A 17,292-nucleotide genomic window follows, 5' to 3' on the forward strand; every position below is an offset into this window, starting at 1 on the left:
AGGTGTGGGGTGCGGGCAGGGTGGTGGCGGGGAGGGGGGCCGGGGCCAACGCCCGGATCCTGCTTCGCTGGGGTGTGGGAGCCCGCGGGGGGAAGGGGGGGGGGCACGCAGTGTGGGAAGGTCACCCAGCGTGGGGGGGGTCACGTGGAGTGATGGGGGTTCACGCGCCGTGGTGGGGACTCGCACGGCATGGTGGGGGTCTGTGGCGTGGGGGGGTCACACGTGGGGGGAAGCGCATTGCATTGGGAGTCACACAGCTTGGGGGATGTTGCGTGGCATGGGGAGGGGTCACAGTGCGGTGGGGGTCAGATGGGGGTCACATGGCATGGAGGTCACATGGTATGGAGGGGGGTCACACAGCATGGGGAGCTCATATGGCACAGGGGGACTCACATGGGGTGGGGGGGGATAGCGTGGCAGGGGGTCACGTGGCACGTGGGGGGTCAGACAGTAGGGTGGATGTCAGATGGTGGCGGGGGTCACACCTTAGGGGGGGCCTATCTGGCCAGCCATCTCATGGCTCTGCCGTGCCTGCCCTCCCCCAGCTTCGGGGCTGCCACAGGTTCCCCCCCCTCCCCCCTGTGGAGGCCTGGGGACTTGGGGGTGGCCTTGGTGGGCTGCCCTGTGCCCTTGCCCTGCGCCCCAATCTCCTGCCTCCAAAACACTGTTAGAGTGCTCCCCAGGGCCACCCTCCCAGGGGACAGACGCTACCCACAGGGCCGGATCCTGGCACCCACCTCTCCCTCGGCCTTCGCCCCCCAAAGCTGCGCTCCCCTTGCCGCCCCCAGCCATGCTCCTTTTGCCCGACAGGCTGTTTGCGCTACGATACCAGCGTGTGCCCAAGGCGGGCACCGCAGCGCAGGGGTGGGGACCATCGGGAGACCCCCGGCAGCAGGACCCATGGATGAGGAGGACCGGGGAGGCTCCAGGGCGCCCAAGCCTTCCCGGGGGTCTGCCTCCCCCTCCCGTGGTGGCTGCCCCAGCGCAGCCCCCGGCACGGAATGGTACGTGGCTGGCAGCAGGGTGCAGGCAGGGAGGCTGTGGGTGACTGCAGGAGGTGGGCAGGGGGCAGCTGTGGGGGCTGTGGGAGACAGAGGGGAACAGGCAGCAGAAGGCGGCGAGGCAGAGGCAGGGAGACAGGCAGCAGGAAGGCAGTGGGAGGCAGAGGCAAGGAGGCAGGCAGGGACGGCAGTCTGCCATCCCCCTCCCTTTCCCGCTACCAGCCCTCTGTGCCAACAACCTCCCTGGCAGCTGACGTGATCCGGTGCCTCCCTCTCGCGCGGTGGCAGGTCAACCAGAAAACGCTGCCCGCACACGCTGCCTGCACACACCCGGCCTTGGGGATGTGGTGGGGAACTGGCAGGGGGCAAAATCCCATTCCCCTGTGGGGACCTACCAGGGAGCCACTGCATGGGGGTCTCCAGGGATGCGCCCCTCAGCCAGGCCACTGACCCACCTCGCTCTGCTCCCAAAGTCTTTCAGGCTGCTGATGACCGGAGGAAGTGGAAGGAAAAACGTCCAGCAAACAGTTACAAAAGTCAAGTCTGAACAAGAAGGAGGGCGTGAATGGGGGGATTGCCAAATCTGGCGGTATTCCTTGGAGACACGGACAACAATGGCAGGAATAGTTAATCATGCCTTGCTGAATCCAAACCGGCAGCGGGGCTGGGGGCTCGGGATCTCGAGGAGCCGGCAAGGGGCTGCAGTCAACCTAAACGTGAGCTGGGACAAGACTCTGCGCTTGCCCAACACTGCCATCAGCAGTGTTTTCTGGGCTGTCACCTGGGCTGAGAACAAAGCCAAACACAACAAGCGGTCGCCAGCGCAGCGAAGGGGACAGAGAAGCGCTGGCAGCCCCCAAACACAACGGCTGTGGACTGGGACAGAGGAGACAAGGACAGCAGCCGACTGGGAGGGGCTTGCGAGATGAAGCTGTGACTGAACTGGTCAGGCTCTCCATTGGGGCACAAAGGTGGCCTGGTGGAAAAAAGGGTCTCTGACATCACCTTGGGCTGCCACCGCCACCCCTCTCCCATTGCCAGTACAGGGTGGCACGTGGCTGGAAGTCTGTCCCCTATCAGGGTGTCACTCCATCGCCAAGTCCAGGAGGGGGTTTTAGCTCTGAACTGTGAGGTCCTGCCTCTTTCCTGATGCTCTTCTTGCGGGGTGCACTTGCTCCTCCCAAAACCTCCCAGGCCACCTTTGGCACTAGGCCCACCAGCTGGCGGATGCCCTGTGGGCAGCGTGCCACGATCCCCCCTCTCCTTCCCCTGCCTGAGGCCAGTCAATAAAGTTTCCAGTCTGCTTTCCCCGAGCCGTTTTCTCCCCTCCGCAGCTTTAGCGCAGCCCTGAAGGGATCACCGGCTCCCCCGGGCTCCCCACCACGGAGCCCAGGCCCACAGGGCTGGGTGCTCCAGGCTGGGGACAGGGGGGTGCTGCGGGTGCGGGGGGATGAGCGCGCCCCCCCCCCCCAAATCCCGGCACCCCCGGAGAGAGGGACCCCCATCCCCAACAGTCGCGGAGCGAGGGGTCGCCCACGGCCCCCGCCCCGGCGGACTCCGGGGGGCTCCGACCGGCGGGATCCCCCCGCGGCGGCCGGGGAAGCCCTTCCCGGGGGCGGGACGGCCGGGCAGCCCCGCCCCGCCCCGCCCCGCCCCGCCGCTTTCTACCCGCCGCGGGGCCGCGCCGCCGGAGAGTGGCTGCTGGTGCGGGGCCGAGCGGAGCTTCGGCGGCGGCTGGGACGCGTGTGCCCGCGGGTCATGGACGGGCGGGCGGTGCTGATCCACGCGTTGCTGGCGGCAGGTACGGACACGCGTGGGGAGGGTCCTGGGCACGGGTAACGGATCATCTCCAGCGCCGGGCACGCGTGGGGCGTCCCGGGCGCGTGGGGTGGGGTGGTCCTGGGCAACGCGGGCGCGGCCCAGGTCCCGAGTGGAGGGGCACGGGTAGGGGCAGGCGGAAAAAATCGAGCCCAGTCCCCGTCACGCGTGGGGGGCTCCCGGGCACGGGCAACGAGGCTGCGGTCCCGGTCATGCGTGTGGGGGGTCCCGGGCAGGGTCTGCCCGTTCCGCCTGACCGTGCCCTCTCCCCGCAGTGTGCTCGGCGGCGGCGGGCGGGCTGGGCGGGGACGAGCTCCACAACGAAGTGCTGCACAAAGGCGGCGGGGCGCCGGTCCCGGCCACGGCCCAGCTGCTCGGCGGCAGCCCGGAGAAGGAGGGCGGCGGAGCGGCCTCGGGGGACGACCTCAGCGAGCTGCCGAGAGGTACGGGCGGGCGGAGCCGCCGCCGGGGCCCTTGGGGCGGCTGGCGGTTCCGGGCGGGGGGGGGGGGCTGTCGCGGCTGGGGTCCCGGAGGGGGGCTCGGAGCGGTTGGTCCCGGGGCGGCGGGCGGGGCGGGCTGGGGGCGGTTGGACCTGGGGGGGGGGGGGGCTGGGCTGGGCTCGGCTCAGCCCCGCGGATGCTGCGGCAGCAGTTCCGGCTCAGCTTCGGAGGGAGCTGCGGGGGAGCCCCCGGTTCCCGAGTATCGAACGCCCGTGGCAGCAGCCCCGAGTGGGGCCAGCCCGTGGGGCGCTAGCACGGAGCAACTGGGCTTTGGCAGCTCCTCGCCTTGTGCCAGGGGCTGTCTGAGTCCCTGAAGTCCTCACGCGGGGGTCCCAAGGCTCCCCGGGTCCCCAACTCCTTGGCCAGGTGGAAGGCAGAGCCCTTCTGGGGGGCACGGCAGCCCCCGCCCGCAGGTGTGGGGCCGGTGGGCCCGGGCTGCCTTCTGGCCTGCGGCCCCCGGTGAGGGGATCGCTGTGACTCATTCGCCGCCTACACACGGCTGCTCCTCATACCTGGGCAGGGTTAGTCAGCCGGCAGTCCCCGCCACGGGGGCGTTGGGGACACTGCCACTCTGTTAGGCTCGCTGGGCATTCAGGCTTGGCTCCTGTCCCCCGGCTCGGGACCAGAGAGTGTCCCGGGGATTCTCGTGGAGTGGGACAGGGGGCCCGTCGCAGGCTGAGGAGGGTGACCTGTACTTGTGCCTTGCACATGTGACATGCTGAGATCAGTAACCTGGCACCCGGAGGAGCGTGCTCCACCCCATACAGTTCACTCTCCTTTTTTCCGTGTTTTTCTTTGCTTTCTGGCTGTGCCATCAGACCGTGACAAAAACCCCTACAAAACCGGGCCGACCCCCTCGCATCCAAGAGAACAAATTCCCCGGGAAATGCTGTTACCCCTCCTGCTGGGAGGGAGAGGCTCCCGCCTGCTCATCTGTGCGTCCCCCTGAGGAGGGGACCTCGTCTTAAGAGCAAGCGATCTGGCAGGCATGGGCTGACTCTCATCTGTGGGACAGGCTGAGGGGATGGGGGATATTTGGTTATTGATGCTGCTGTCTCTCGGAGCGCTTTCTTGATGCCTTCAGCTAGGCTACAGTCAGAAAAATCTGCCCTTTTTTTGTCGAAGGCACCTTCCTCTGTGCTGTAGTCCCTAGGGTGCCCAAGTAGGGGGAGAGCAGCTGCATCCCCCTGCCCACCTGGGCTAGACCAATTTTCCTACCAGCAAGATTTTCTACATCTTTTCTGGCTGTCCTAAGGGACAGAGCCCCGTGGAGGAGGGGTGGTGACAGCAGAGGTGGCTTGCGGGGGGTCAGCAGCACTGTGTGTCTGCTGGCTGTGGCTGGGAGATAACCCGCAGGGGAGGGGACAGCCCCAGGCCTCACCCGGATCTGGGGGTTTCTCCAAGCCACAGAGTTTCCTGGAGTATCAGTTTTCTCCAGGCGTAGCATGAAGGATGTCAAAATCACGAAATAACTTAGGTGTGTAACCGGTGTGCTGCAGCACGAGAGGCCCTCGCCAGGGAGGAGGAGACGGGCTTGGCTACGTCAGGAAGTGGCTGGGAAGGAATCGGGCAGGTTACGGCTTGCCAGGTTAGACTCAGCTGCCCTCTCCTCCCTGAGCAGTGCAGGGCTTAGTAGTTCGTATTTCCCCAGACTCACTGGAGTTAAGTGTTGTGGTTCAGGAGGAGCTGAAACATCCCTCTTGGAGCAGTGAGAGCTCTCTAGCATCTTGGCTCCTTGTGAGATCAAGCTGGGGGCTGATTTTTTGGGCATCTGCATGTCTTAAAACTATTCCAGTAACATTGCTGGGTTTGGTCCGTGTCCAGGCAAGGAGCTCAGTGCTCTCGTTCCCACCAGCCCAGCAGGGAGCTGGCCTTGCGGTCTCTGTGCCGCAATTAAAACATACCTTTGTAATTCATGGGAATGCTGCCCTTGCCATCTCTGGCTCTGCAAAACCAAAACTTGAGCCAGGCTTGCTTTCTTAATCCTGTTCTGGGTGTGCAAGCCATCCTTGTACCCACAGGAAGAAGAGTTCATCAGAGCCATGAATAGGGTCTTACAAAAGACCGCACTCATCAGGGAAATAAAAGCTAGATAAAGGGCAATTAGCAATTTTCTGTGTTCAGTGGAAACTGGTGCATAGAATACAACATTTGAGATGCATAAAGCTCTGTTCCCGTCCTCCCCCCACCCCGATTCCTTTCCTTTCTTTCCTTGAGAATTGTTCTTGTGAATTGGAAAGGCCATGATATTTGTGAGAAGCTGGGGGGGGGGAAATGGAAAAACCTCCTCTGCTCGGGGGCAGATCGCTGTACAAAAGGCTGCAGGAGAGCCAGGGCTGAGCTGGCTGCAGCAGCCTGGGGTTAGCCACTCTGCCTTCCCTTCAGCTGACGCATGGAGGTGAACTGACTGCTGTTTTCTCCTTCCCAAATTATTTTCCAGTTGCTTTCCTGTCAAAGCCTCAAGGCCTGGTTACACCCAAGAAAAAAGGGAACGGGAATAAAAGAAGAAAAGGCAAAGGCCAGGGGAAGAAGAGAGACCCATGCCTGCGGAAGTACAAGGATTTCTGTATTCACGGCGAATGCAAATACATCCGAGAGCTGGGAGCTCCCTCCTGCATGTGAGTTGCTGGCGTGTGCCTGTGCCGGGGGAGCCTTAGTCACGGTTCCTTCAATTCTCCAGGCCGGGCAGAGGAAGAGCGAAGGAGATATTTTTAGTGCATGTTCCCCGTCCACGCAGGGATGGCTCTGACTTGGCCTCTTCCTTGTGCTTCTTGAGCAATGTCCATCCCCCACCAAAACCCGTCATGGACTTAGACCCAGCGTCCCCTCAGCAGCGCAGTGAGCTCTGGCTGAACTGCTACACAGAGACCTGGGGGGGGGGGTTGGAGGATGGTGAGCAGGGACTGGGGTCTCACAGCTAAGATCTTCCACAGGTGTGGTTTCGAGGTCCCATCCTGACTCTGTAACCCCGCTGCTGCCAGCCTTGGCTGAGAGCTCAGGGCTCCTGTGGCTGTTGGAAGGTACTGGTGCAGGCAGGAGGAGCATCTTGGCTGTGGCACCGGCAAGGCAGATTGGAGGTAGCACCTTTAGGGACAGCCTGCCAAAGCCGTGCCCATGCTGTCCCTTGGCCCTGCTGAAGGACAGGCCTGTCTGCCTGCCATGGGATGCAGGTAGAAAGCAGAGGCTAGGCAAGGTAAGCGGAGGAGAAAGCATTTGCCTATTGCCAGGGCACCCGGATCCAGCACTGCTACCGCGGGAGATACCCAGGGGTGCACATTTGATCCCTGCTGACGTGGGCAGAGGTTGAGCTGGCAGATACATAAGAGGCTTTGTTCTTTGCTATCAATCCTCTGAGCCACACAGCCCTGCGCCCAGAGCCTGGGGAAGATAATAGCTCCCTGGCTTACGGTGCCCACAAGATCTCACGCCCTGCAATCTGCAGGGATCAGGCTCCGCGTAGCTCCTTGAACCGCTTAGTTTCTCTCTGCCTGGAAGCTGTCGTGAAGTTGGGCCCTTGCACAGGGGGCTCGGGACTGCCAGCAAGAGGAGATCTCTGCTGGCTCAGCTTTAAGACTTTTCTTCTCACCCAGATGCCAGCCCGGGTATCACGGAGAGAGATGCCACGGCCTCTCGCTGCCTGTGGAGCACCCCCCCAGCGCGTACGACCACACGACGGCACTGGCTGTCATTGCTGTTGTCCTGTCCTCCCTGTGTCTCGTCATCATCGCAGCTCTGCTGATGCTCAGGTGAGTGGGTCGGTGCCAAGCTGTCGGATCCACGTCCCTGAGAAGACCACGTGCAGGGGAGGGTGGCAGGGACTTCTCTGTGCTCTGAGCATCTCTTTGCTTGGCCTCACAGGTGTCACAAGAGGGGTGTCTACGATGTAGAAAACGAAGAGAAAATCAAGCTGGGCATCACTGTGAATCACTGAGGATGCCGGGTGCTGGCAAGGTGAGCCCCTGGCTTGGGTGTGGGGCTGGTGCGCATCTGGGGGCTCTGCTTGTTCATGCTGGCTGGGACTGCTACGTGGGTCCCGTGCCAGAGCCAGGCAGGCGTTCAAAGCAGTTTAAGCTTGGAGAAGCAGCTTCCTGGATTTGGCCTGAGAGCCTGGGTTGCCCCGTGGGGCTCCAGCCCTCTTGCCTCCCCTTTCTGCTCAAGCCCCTGTCTCCTGACACCACCTCCACTTCCTTCTTTCTAACTTTTTAAGTCCCTGCTTTGCCCTGTTGCTGCATACTTTGGGGATGTTTGGCAGTGGGGAAGCTGCTTCTGTTTTTTTTCCCACTTGTTCTGCTCGCTCTCTGACCCTCTGAGTCACTTCCCCTCCTTAGATATTGCCTCTATTTATATATATAAAAAAACCTCCTTCCTTTTCACTCCCACTCTGCTTATTACTTGTACCATGTAATGCCTTGCAGCTGGGCACAGGGGGATCTTGCTGCCAGCCCTGTCTGATGTTACTCGGCTGGGCGGTGGGGTGTGCTCTGCCCCGGGGGTGGCCACGTGGCTGTGGCTGGGTGCTGGAAAGCTTGCAGACTTCCTCTGATCTGGTCCAAACCCTGATGTTGGATGTGCCCATACATATTACAGCTACTTCTCTCTTTTTAAAAAAACAAAAAAAAGCCAAAAAAAAAAAAACCCTCAATACTTTGTGAGGATGAAGTAATGCCTTCAAAGAATTTCTGTAATGTTGGTAATAGTATTGGGGGAGGATCTTTAGCTGTTTATAGGCGTTGAATTTTGGGGAAGGGGATTCAGCACAACGTTTTCATCATTGTCCCCTCTGCTCTGGGGGATTATTGGGGTGGATATGTCCACAGGGAAAAAGTGCTGAGGTTGCTAAAGGGAAGCATGGTGGACATGAGGTGAGATGCTTAGCTACCACTCCCCCAGCATTCTGGCTCTCATCCTCCTGGGTCCAGTCCCACAAGGCAGCGAGTGGCGGCTGCTGCTGCTGCTGGGGCTTTGGTGGCTGCGAGGGGTGTCCCGCTGGGCTGGGTGGGACAGGCACCTTGGCCCTGCCATGCAGCAACTGCTCCACAGGCAGAGTGGCCCAGGGCTGTGTGGTGAGCTGTCCTGATGCTGTCTTGCAGGGGTTGGCACTAATGCACTTCTACCTCCTGGAAGAAGCGAGAGCCACGGAGCCAACACCATCCCTGGGAGCCTGCAGTGCGGTGGAAGCTCCCTGGATCAGCAGGACAGCACCCGCTTCAGGGCTGGTCAGGCAGTGGTGTCACTGCAGGGAGCTTCGTGGCCATCTCTGGGACAGAGGGACTTGGGAGAGGTGTTAGCTGGCTGGGTGGCCGCAGAGAGGTGGGAGCAGCCAGCTGGTGGCAGAGGGGCTCTTCAGCAGCTCTTCATCCACTGAGGTGCGTGCCGAGGAACAAACTGTGAAAGGTGACAAGAATGGGCTCGGGGCTTTCTTAGGCGCAGGAGGGGTGGGAGGGTAACAGCTATTTAACAAGATATTTTTCATTTTAAATTATATATTTATTTTAGATAAACTGTACATAGTATTTATATTTATTATAGGTCTGGCCCTGCATCCTTCATGTAGGTCAAGATGACAGGGTCAGACCTCTCTTATTTTTTAAGTGCAATGTAATATTCTAATAAATAACACTTTGTTACAAACACTCGGGTTGCTAACTTAATGATGGAGGTGCAAGGGAGTCAGACCTCTGAAGAACGCATGCAGCAACGTGCTCTTGCTAGCGGGGTATTGCAAACAGTGGCAGAGATCCTGAGCGCGTGGTGGCATTGCTGGATCAGCTTGTGCCATCCTTGCGGTGCAGCAGGGCGGTGTGGTGCAAGGGGCTGGTGGCAGGATCCTTCCTGCTGGGGCCTGCAGCCAGGCCAGCCCCCTCTGTCTGTCTTTGGAGATTTGCATCTTTGCCAGCTGATGCCCCTGGAGGGATGTGATGTTTGGGTGTCTGCTCATCAAGCAAAGCTGCCTCTGGTATGAGTGAAACCACTCTGTCCACTGATTAATCCAAATGGTACTGATTCCTGGGTTTAAGCCAGCATTTGGCTAAAAGTGGACTCACCTCCCTTGCAGGGGATCTCAGCGGCTCCCAGGGTGGCTGCAGGCTCCTGGGGCTGGGGTCGTTCCAGCGAGCATCATTTCAGATGGTGGTTCAGGACTGATCCCTGACTTGGCAGTAAAAAAAACACCCAAACCGCTTCTATCTTCTTCCCTGATCTCCAAGAAGAGATGAGATCAGGGTGAGATGCTGGCTCTAGTAGAAGGTCTTGAAGCGGAGAGAAGGGGCTTCTCCCCTGCGGGAAACCTGCTTTCCTCCAGCCCCTTTCCCTTCAGCAGATGTCAAACTTCAGTTTTCAAAGGAGAGTGCGAAGCTACTGCTTTCTGCTCCTGCTGCCCAGCAGTAGAGTAGTCTGCAGAGTGTTTGGGCCTAATTTAGCCAAAACTTAGCTTTGGTAAAGTGTGAAATAAGCTTTATGCTTGCTGGGGGGAGGGGTTGCTTGGGGAGTGAGTGCATAGGTTCATCCCTTTTGCACAGCCAGTAAGTTTTGAAGTAGCAAAACCTGGGGTGGGGGAAGAGGGAATACAGCAATACTTTGGCTTTTCAGTGCTTCCTGAGATAGAAGGGCTAAAATACATGGCTGCGGCAGATAGGAAGTGGGGTGGGTGACAATGGGCACCATCGTGTGAGAGTAAAAGCCCCAGCAGTTGCAGTGGCCTGAGTCCCAGAGCCAGGGAAACAAGTTACTTGCTCCACTTTGTGTGAACCTGAACCTTAATGCTGTGGGAGTGCCAGTTTAATCAGAGACTACAAACTCTGGCCTTTTGCAGTGTCTATTAAGCAACTAATGTCTGTAGCTGCTGTGCAGGAGCCCCTTCTGCTCTAGACACCTGGCTGCGTCCCTGCCTCGCGCTGCTGCTGCTGCTGCTGCTCCCCTCCCTGGAGCCGCTCCCCTCCCTGGAGCTGCTCCCTGCTCCAGCCCCGCCACCTTTCTGCCTTTCACGGGGGGCAGCTCTGCATGCCTGGGGCTCTATGCCACCCTGACGGGCACTGGGGATAGCTCCACTGGAAGGCTTTTTTGCAGACAACTGGAACTTCTGCCTGGAGCCCAGCTGACCTCCTCCTTCCCTGCAAGGACATGTTCTGGTCCGCATTGTTCCTCTGCAAGCCAGCAGTGCAGGCTGGGCTGCCCACAGGTGGTAATTTAACAGGCCAGCGGATGGGAAATGTATTTTGGAGATGTAGGGAGCGGGAAGCTGGCTGTATCTGTGGGCTTGCTCCCTCTGCCCCAGTGGGCTGGGAAAGGCTGACAGTCCTATGGGTGCTCCCTTCCTGGCTAAGGCAAGGATGAAGCCCCCAAGGCAGCTCCCCAGTCCATCTCTGCTTGTGGCCATGAAACAGGAGGTGCCCCAGAGCCTGGCTGGGGCATGCGGGGCTCTGCCATGGATGTCCATGCGCTACAGGGGGAGGTTGGGCTGCTCACCTAACTGTGCCTGCAGGAATGGGGTGCCAGGAAAGCAGTCTCTACCACCCTGCCCTCCCCACCAGACAGGAGAGGGCTGTTGCAGCAGCTGGCCAAGCTGAGCATTGGTGGGGTCCTCGTGAAGGCAGGCGGTGGCCTCCAGCAGCCCCAGCTCAGCAGCCTGGCCTTTCACCTCCTCCGGGCACCGACCCAGGAGCACAAACACGTCACCAGCCGCAGCATTTCCTGACTGCCACGGTGCTGAGCCCACTTGCTGCCTCTGACACTGACTCCATACTGCGACCTCTGGCATCTCTCTTCAAATCTTTTTGATGCCTGTGCCTGGCTTGTCTATGGGCGACAAAACGTGCGCCCAGCCATGAAACACCACCACCCGGTGTGTCCCCTAGCCCCCTGCCTGGGCTCACTTGGTCCTGCTGTGGGTAGGGACCATGTGCCCGGAGCAGAGCCCTGCAGCTTTTTCTCAGCCTCTTCTCCAGAGCGAGAGTCAAAGCTAGGAGACCTCAAAAATCCCAGATGTGGATTTAATAAAAATTGCAATATATTAGTCAATTTAATAACCAATTCTCCCCTGCCTGCCCCAGCACCTTGCCAGCTGTGCTTCAGCACCTTTGGCCATCACATTACAGCAGCGTTGTGATGAAGAAGGCAGCAGTGCACTGGAGCAGGGACGAGGCAGCCAGAGACACCCCAAAAGTGGCTGAATCACCCCCACTGCCTCCCTTCGGAAGCAGGTGGCGGCAGCCCTGTGCACGGCTCCGTTCAGCTCATTTTCCTCCTGACTGGGATTGTTGGCTTTGCCCAACTCCTCACCCAGCCGCTAAGTTCCGAGCCTGGGATGGGCTTTGCCACAGTGAAGCATCTTCCACAGGTTTGTTGCCACTGAAGAGAGGGCAACCCAAACTCCCCAGGCACCTGCGGAGTTGGGGGCACAGCAGAAAGCCTCACGCAGGCGTGGAGCGACCCTCGCAGGCAGGGTTGCAGGCGGTGAGGACTCTGTTCCAGCCCCAGCTCTGCACTGCGTGAGTAGCAATGCTGGGGAGCAGGCGGGTGGGCAGCTGCAGTGCCTGGAAAGAGCTGTGGAAGGCACTGAAAAGGGTGGCCGCGTTCTGGGAGCTGAGAGTCCCTGAAGGTCAGATCCTGCACTCTGCTTTTTAATAGGGGTGTTGCAGCAGGTTCCCCCCCACCTGCTTCTGGCTGCAGAGAGGCACGCTGGCCACTTCAGTTTTTGCTGTCTTCACCCAAAAGGCATCTGATGGCCTCATCATGACCTCACCCCTTACCTGAGCCTCTCTGGGCAAGCTCCAAGGAAAGCTCCAGGGCTGGAAGGAGTGCAGGTGATTCATGGGCGGGCAGCAGCCCGCCGCAGGGTGCCGGGGCAGGAGGCAGCAGAAAGCTGTCGCTGCAGGAGATGCAGCGATGCCACCCCATCTACGGGGAGCTCGCGGCTCCCCCCGGGCCTCTCGCCGCCCGGCTCAGTACCTCTGTGTGGCAAGCACAGCGCGATTTCAACCTCCCCCCAGCATTGCACTGGACCCGAGACGTCCAGCACCCCTGGCCCCAGCATCCCTGCGGGTCCAGAGGATGAGGCCGAGCTTGGCGGCTCTGGCTGGTTTTAGCACCCGTTACCGCTTTTTGGTCTGTACTTGGTTCCCCCTCCGGGAACTCCAGACCCTCTCCTGGGGCTGGCCAGGGCCCCCGTGTCAGGGCTGGCAGGGAGGTGGCAGGGAAGGGGCAGAGGTGGCTGCCTGGCTCCCAAGACCTGGCAGAGGCTCCGCCAGCTTGGGCGGGGGCGGCCGGGCCGTGGCAGCCATCGGGAGGAGCGGGCAGCAGAGCAGGGCGAGCGCGGACCCCCGCGGCTGGGTCCGGCCGGGCCCGGAAGGCTCTGGGGGCACCTCAGGGGCTGTCCGGGGCACTCAGCCGCACCCGGACTCCCCCCGGCTTTGCCCTCGGCGCGTCCCGCTGGCAGGGGGCCATGTCTTGACCGCCAGCGTGTCCCCGCACCCCAGCGAGGTGGCCGGGGCAGGGACATGGAGGCGGGACCGGCCCGACGGAGAGGCCTCGTCCCCACATCCCAGCCAGGCATCCCCGTCCCGGCGAGGGGCCCCCAGGGCAGGACCCGCTCCCGCAGGAGCCCCGCGGCCCGCCCCAGCGCATGCGCAGCAGGACGCGTTGCCGGCCCTTCTCTACCGCGCAGGCGCCGTGCGGAGACAAGATGGCGGCGCCCGTGGACCTGGAGCTGAAGAAGGTACGAGCTCCTCCGCGGCGGGCAGCGCGTTTCCTCTGCGTCCCGGGAGGCGCCTTCCCGGTCCTCCCCTGCCCTCCCCTCCCCTCCCGTCCCCTCCCGTCCCCTGCAGCCTAGCCTCGGCAGCCCGGGGCCGGCGGGATGGCCGCTGTCAGGGCCGCCCCTCATCGCCGCTGCTCTTCCCCCCCTAGGCCTTCACCGAGCTGCAGGCCAAGGTGATAGACACACAGCAGAAGGTGAAGCTGGCCGACATCCAAATCGAGCAGCTGAGCAAGACGAAGAAGCACGCCCACCTCACCGACACGGAGGTCATGATGCTGGTGGATGAGACCCGCATGTACGAGGGCGTGGGGAGGATGTGAGTACCTGCTCGGCCTGTGGCAGATGGTGGGGGCTTCCATGCTCTGCGTGGATGGCGGGCTCCCTGCTTGGGTGTGCCTGACTTCTGTAGCGCAGTGGGGCAGTGGTTGTGACCCTGTGCACACGGAGACACAGACACACAGAGACAGGCACACAGACACACCCCCATGCCCCCAGCCTTTGTGTGTAAGAGGCCTCTAGGCTGCTGCCCTGGGCAGGAGGCTCTTGCCTTTACAGAAAACATGCTAGCTTTCTCTCAGTATGTTCATTTGTTCGATTTTCCTAGTTGTCTTTCATTTTTAATTCCAGCAATATGCTTGGGAATGCAGCAAAACTTACTGGATTTTATCTCTTGGGGTCAGCTACTGGCTGCCTTGAAGAAGGACTGTTATAAATGTTATTGGCTTTGTGTGTTTTTGCTTGTTGGCTCTTCTCCTGGCCACGATGGTCTTGTTTGGCACCTCTGGGAAGTTTGTAATCTAGACTAGAGAAGGCTCTCACAAATCTGTACAGCTTCAGTCATTTTCAGTGTAGTTTACATCAGACTCCTTGAAAAACCCCTGTGTGCAGTTCACATGCTCAGGGCCTTGCTTACAGAAACGTTCTGCAGAAATGCCCTCTGCAATATTGTGCCAGCAAATGGATCTGACAGGTGTTGCCCAGATTTTTTAAACCCTTGAAAGTGAGCATAAAACTCATCTGGGTAGTTCCACTGCACTCATAAAGATGTGCTTCCATGTGTTGGATGGCTGTTGAAACAAACACCTTAGAAGTAACATGTTTTGATTAACTTTCACAACGCATTTCTATTTGACTGCAGCAACCTCTGATAGAAGACCATACAAAGTGCTTTCAAATCTGAAACATGTTCTTACTTGATAAATGTCACATTAGCTTTCTGTGTTTCTGATTTGAGAGTACTATGATTTTTCTCTTGTGAGTTGGGTAACTGCTTAGCTTGGGATGTGGTTTTGCGAAACACTGAATCTGCTCTGACTGCTGCCGAAAGGGGTGATTGTATTGACCTCTTTCCCACCCTGAGTTTACCCCACCATCTTCATGTCAAAGTGGATGATCACAGGGCTGAGCGGTGAGCCAGGTCAGACTACAAATGCCCTGATCCATCAGACCTGCAATCCCCAGATCAAGTTGTAGGGAGGTGGCAGGACTGGGAAGCCAGGAATGGTGTGTAATTTGCCCTTTGCTGTGAGTTTTCAGATGAAGTTGTACCCAGGCTAATGGAGGTGTTCAGTGTGTCCACTTCTTGGCTCCCAGTAAATAAACTTTCCAATGTAGGTGAATTAAATTTTGGGTTTGTGTGGGGATGCTAGTGCCTGGTATCTTAAAAGGAGATAGATTTTGGTCCCCTGCAAGAGGTAACCGATTTGACCTGGACAGGCTGTAGGCGTAGCAAACACTTGTGTTTGGAGTAGTCATAAGGCAACTCATAAGGGTTGTTTCTGTTTGGTTTTGTCACAGAGCGGACAGATGAAGAGTAGAACATAATTCTGGAGCCAACATTTTTTTAAAAGCTTTTTTAAAATCCAGAATTACAGTATACTTCTCCTATATGGAGAATTCCCTCAAGATACCTTAAAAATGGGAGTGTATTGGTCTTTATCATAAAGTAATCCTGCTTGTGAATCAAATGTGGATAGCAGATGCTGGTTTTGTTCTGGCTGAAATGCATTGTTCTGCTTTCTGCTTCCCACTTAGGAGTAAGAGACACTTACCTTCTTTGTGTCCTAAACCATTTACACTTTCTTGGTGTGCAGCAGCTGTGGGAGTGACAGTCTTCTGGGGAGTCTTCTTTTGCTTACCTTTCCATGACCAGACAGGGTGGCTTAGGCATAGCAGGCTGTTCTTGCTCCTTGGGGATGGCAGAGGTGCCATCAGAAAATATTTGCATTATGATGGTGTTTAAAAGCTGAACTCTTCATGGGCTTTGTTGTACTAGTCTCTACACGAATATAGATTCAGAGAGTGCTGCTCTTCTGAATACTACTCATTCATTCATTCATTTATTTTTTTTTTTTTCCCCTCCTGCCTTAGCTTGATACGGTATTTCTGTGAGCTCTGCCTGCTCTGGCTGTGGGGCTGAAGGCTGCCTTGCCAATTGGCTCCCTAGTGTGGAGAACACACACCAAAGACATGAGGTTCTTCCTGGAGCTCACTCCAACTCCTAGTAGAGAGTTTATTGCTGAAGTCTGGGCTTTTAGCAAAGCAGACTAAAGCAACCCTTGAGCAGGAGTTAAAATCCAAGGGCAGTTTGGCATGTTCTATTCCACTGGAGGAGACCAAAGGAGGGGGTCCTTGTGGTTCTTCTGGACATACAAGCCATGTCCTGTGAAGTGAAATTGCAGATTTTTTTAAAATTTGTTGGCTTCATTGGTTTGTACAGATGTGGGGGTTTAGCCACCAAAGAGGTATTCATGATGTCTCAATTTCTTTTGTGTAGTCTAGCATGCAAATGTGAGAGCTCTAGTGGGTCTCAATTATCCAGAAAGGGTGGAGGTCAGCATCAGTGTTAACTCTGATTATCAGTATTCTTCTGACAGCTTGCTTGAATAGCTAAATTCTTTGAAGTAAGTTTTGTGCTTCTATTCCTATGTTCAACTTTTGTCTTTTCCTTTTTTTCTTTAAGCCATTTAAGCTGCTACTTAGAATTTGGCTTCTGGTAGAGTTTCTCTGTTTTTCTCCAGCTTTGGTGGTTTGGGCTGTGTGCAGGCGGCTAGTACATACACTTCTGTAGGATAAGATACTCCAAGTCTTCGTGGAATTTAAAGGCTTGAGGAACTGTGGTGATGTGTTGCATCCTGGCAGGAAGTCTGCCTAGTTTGGTGCTCGCTTCTGCACTATTTGGAAAGCAGTTGTGTGGGTTTTTGTTCTCTGAACCCCTATCTTGAGCCTCCTTCTTTTCTAAAAGGCTTTCCCTGCACTGCTGGTGAATGTGAAAGTCCATTTGTTGTTCTTCAACTTGGTGTCTTTGTCTTTTTTTTTTTTTTTTTTAAATATACCATAGTGTGTATAACATGCGGAGGCCTTACTGGCATCCACTGTGGGGCTCGATTTACTTTTGCTATAGCTATTTTTGGTTTGACAGAAGAAATGTCAGTGCCGCATAGTATGAGATGAGGTATTGCTGTGTACTGTACATATCCGTGAGGCTGGGATATCATCTGAGTGGTGGCATCTTGCCAAATACATTTCAATTCTGTTACTTCATACTCTTTTGAAAGGCCTGTTACGTAGCCTGAGACGACTACCACTATGCTGGACTTCTGCTTAAGCTATTTGTGAACTGATATCATCATATTGCTTTGAGAACTATGTTGAAAGTTTAAGCTTCAGAATTCTGTCTGAATATTTCAGACCTTTCCCTTTACATTCTTTTAACCCATAACCTGGACAAGACCCTTATTTACAGAAAAAAAATGTCCGGCACTTGTGCTATGCACAGTAAGGAGAGCACTGTGGTTTTTCAAGCCATGCCAAAATAGATAGTCAGTTTTGGTTTGATATTGCTTTATCATCAGTTTACTTCTACAACAAAGGGGAGCACACTTACAACAATAAAATATAAGAAAGTAAAAATCAAGCAAATACCGTAGCATAACTTTATGTTCAAGGGTTTCTGCTAGTATGTTATTGCAGGTGTCCCTACAAAATGACTTTGTATGATTATAGTATTTTATGAGGACAGCTGTAATAATATGATTTTGACCTTTTTTTTTTTAAGAGTGATTCAAATTTTTGGTGACTGAACCATACATGAGTGAAACATGAGAGAGGATTAAATGTTCTTGATTGTTCCTGGGTTTTAAATGCATTCCTGCTTTTACTGTGATTCTTGGTTTTGTTTGAAAATGAGACATCGTAAATCATTGCAAGCTCTTTTCTGAAC

At 56.8% G+C, this 17,292-nt stretch overlaps 2 protein-coding genes across 2 annotated transcripts in view; both read left to right on the forward strand.

Moving 5' to 3' along the window:
* Positions 1 to 2,661: 2,661 nt before the first annotated feature.
* HBEGF (heparin binding EGF like growth factor) lies at positions 2,662 to 8,952 on the forward strand. Its single transcript, XM_075766380.1, has 6 exons — positions 2,662 to 2,802; positions 3,095 to 3,262; positions 5,760 to 5,937; positions 6,910 to 7,065; positions 7,178 to 7,270; positions 8,410 to 8,952. Exons 1-5 carry the CDS (start codon positions 2,760 to 2,762, stop codon positions 7,248 to 7,250), a joined length of 618 nt encoding a protein of 205 aa, XP_075622495.1. The 5' UTR covers positions 2,662 to 2,759; the 3' UTR covers positions 7,251 to 7,270; positions 8,410 to 8,952.
* Positions 8,953 to 12,871: 3,919 nt separating this feature from the next.
* Positions 12,872 to 17,292, forward strand: part of PFDN1 (prefoldin subunit 1) — a 32,505-nt gene continuing 28,084 nt past the window's right edge. The window contains exons 1-2 of the mRNA XM_075766621.1: positions 12,872 to 13,031; positions 13,220 to 13,386. Coding sequence (XP_075622736.1) covers positions 12,939 to 13,031; positions 13,220 to 13,386 — 260 coding nt within the window. The 5' untranslated portion in view covers positions 12,872 to 12,938. The remainder of the gene's footprint in view (positions 13,032 to 13,219; positions 13,387 to 17,292) is intronic.

The sequence above is a fragment of the Balearica regulorum genome, chromosome 14, assembly GCF_011004875.1.
Source record: "Balearica regulorum gibbericeps isolate bBalReg1 chromosome 14, bBalReg1.pri, whole genome shotgun sequence".
Classification (NCBI taxonomy): domain Eukaryota; kingdom Metazoa; phylum Chordata; class Aves; order Gruiformes; family Gruidae; genus Balearica; species Balearica regulorum.

Excerpts from the sequence above, each read along its gene's own strand:
- HBEGF (XM_075766380.1), top strand. The coding sequence starts at position 2,760 with ATGGACGGGCGGGCGGTGCTGATCCACGCGTTGCTGGCGGCAG. Across the intron at positions 3,263-5,759 it reads CCTCAGCGAGCTGCCGAGAG|TTGCTTTCCTGTCAAAGCCT; the intron begins GTACGGGCGGGC and ends ATTATTTTCCAG. Across the intron at positions 7,066-7,177 it reads GCAGCTCTGCTGATGCTCAG|GTGTCACAAGAGGGGTGTCT; the intron begins GTGAGTGGGTCG and ends TTGGCCTCACAG.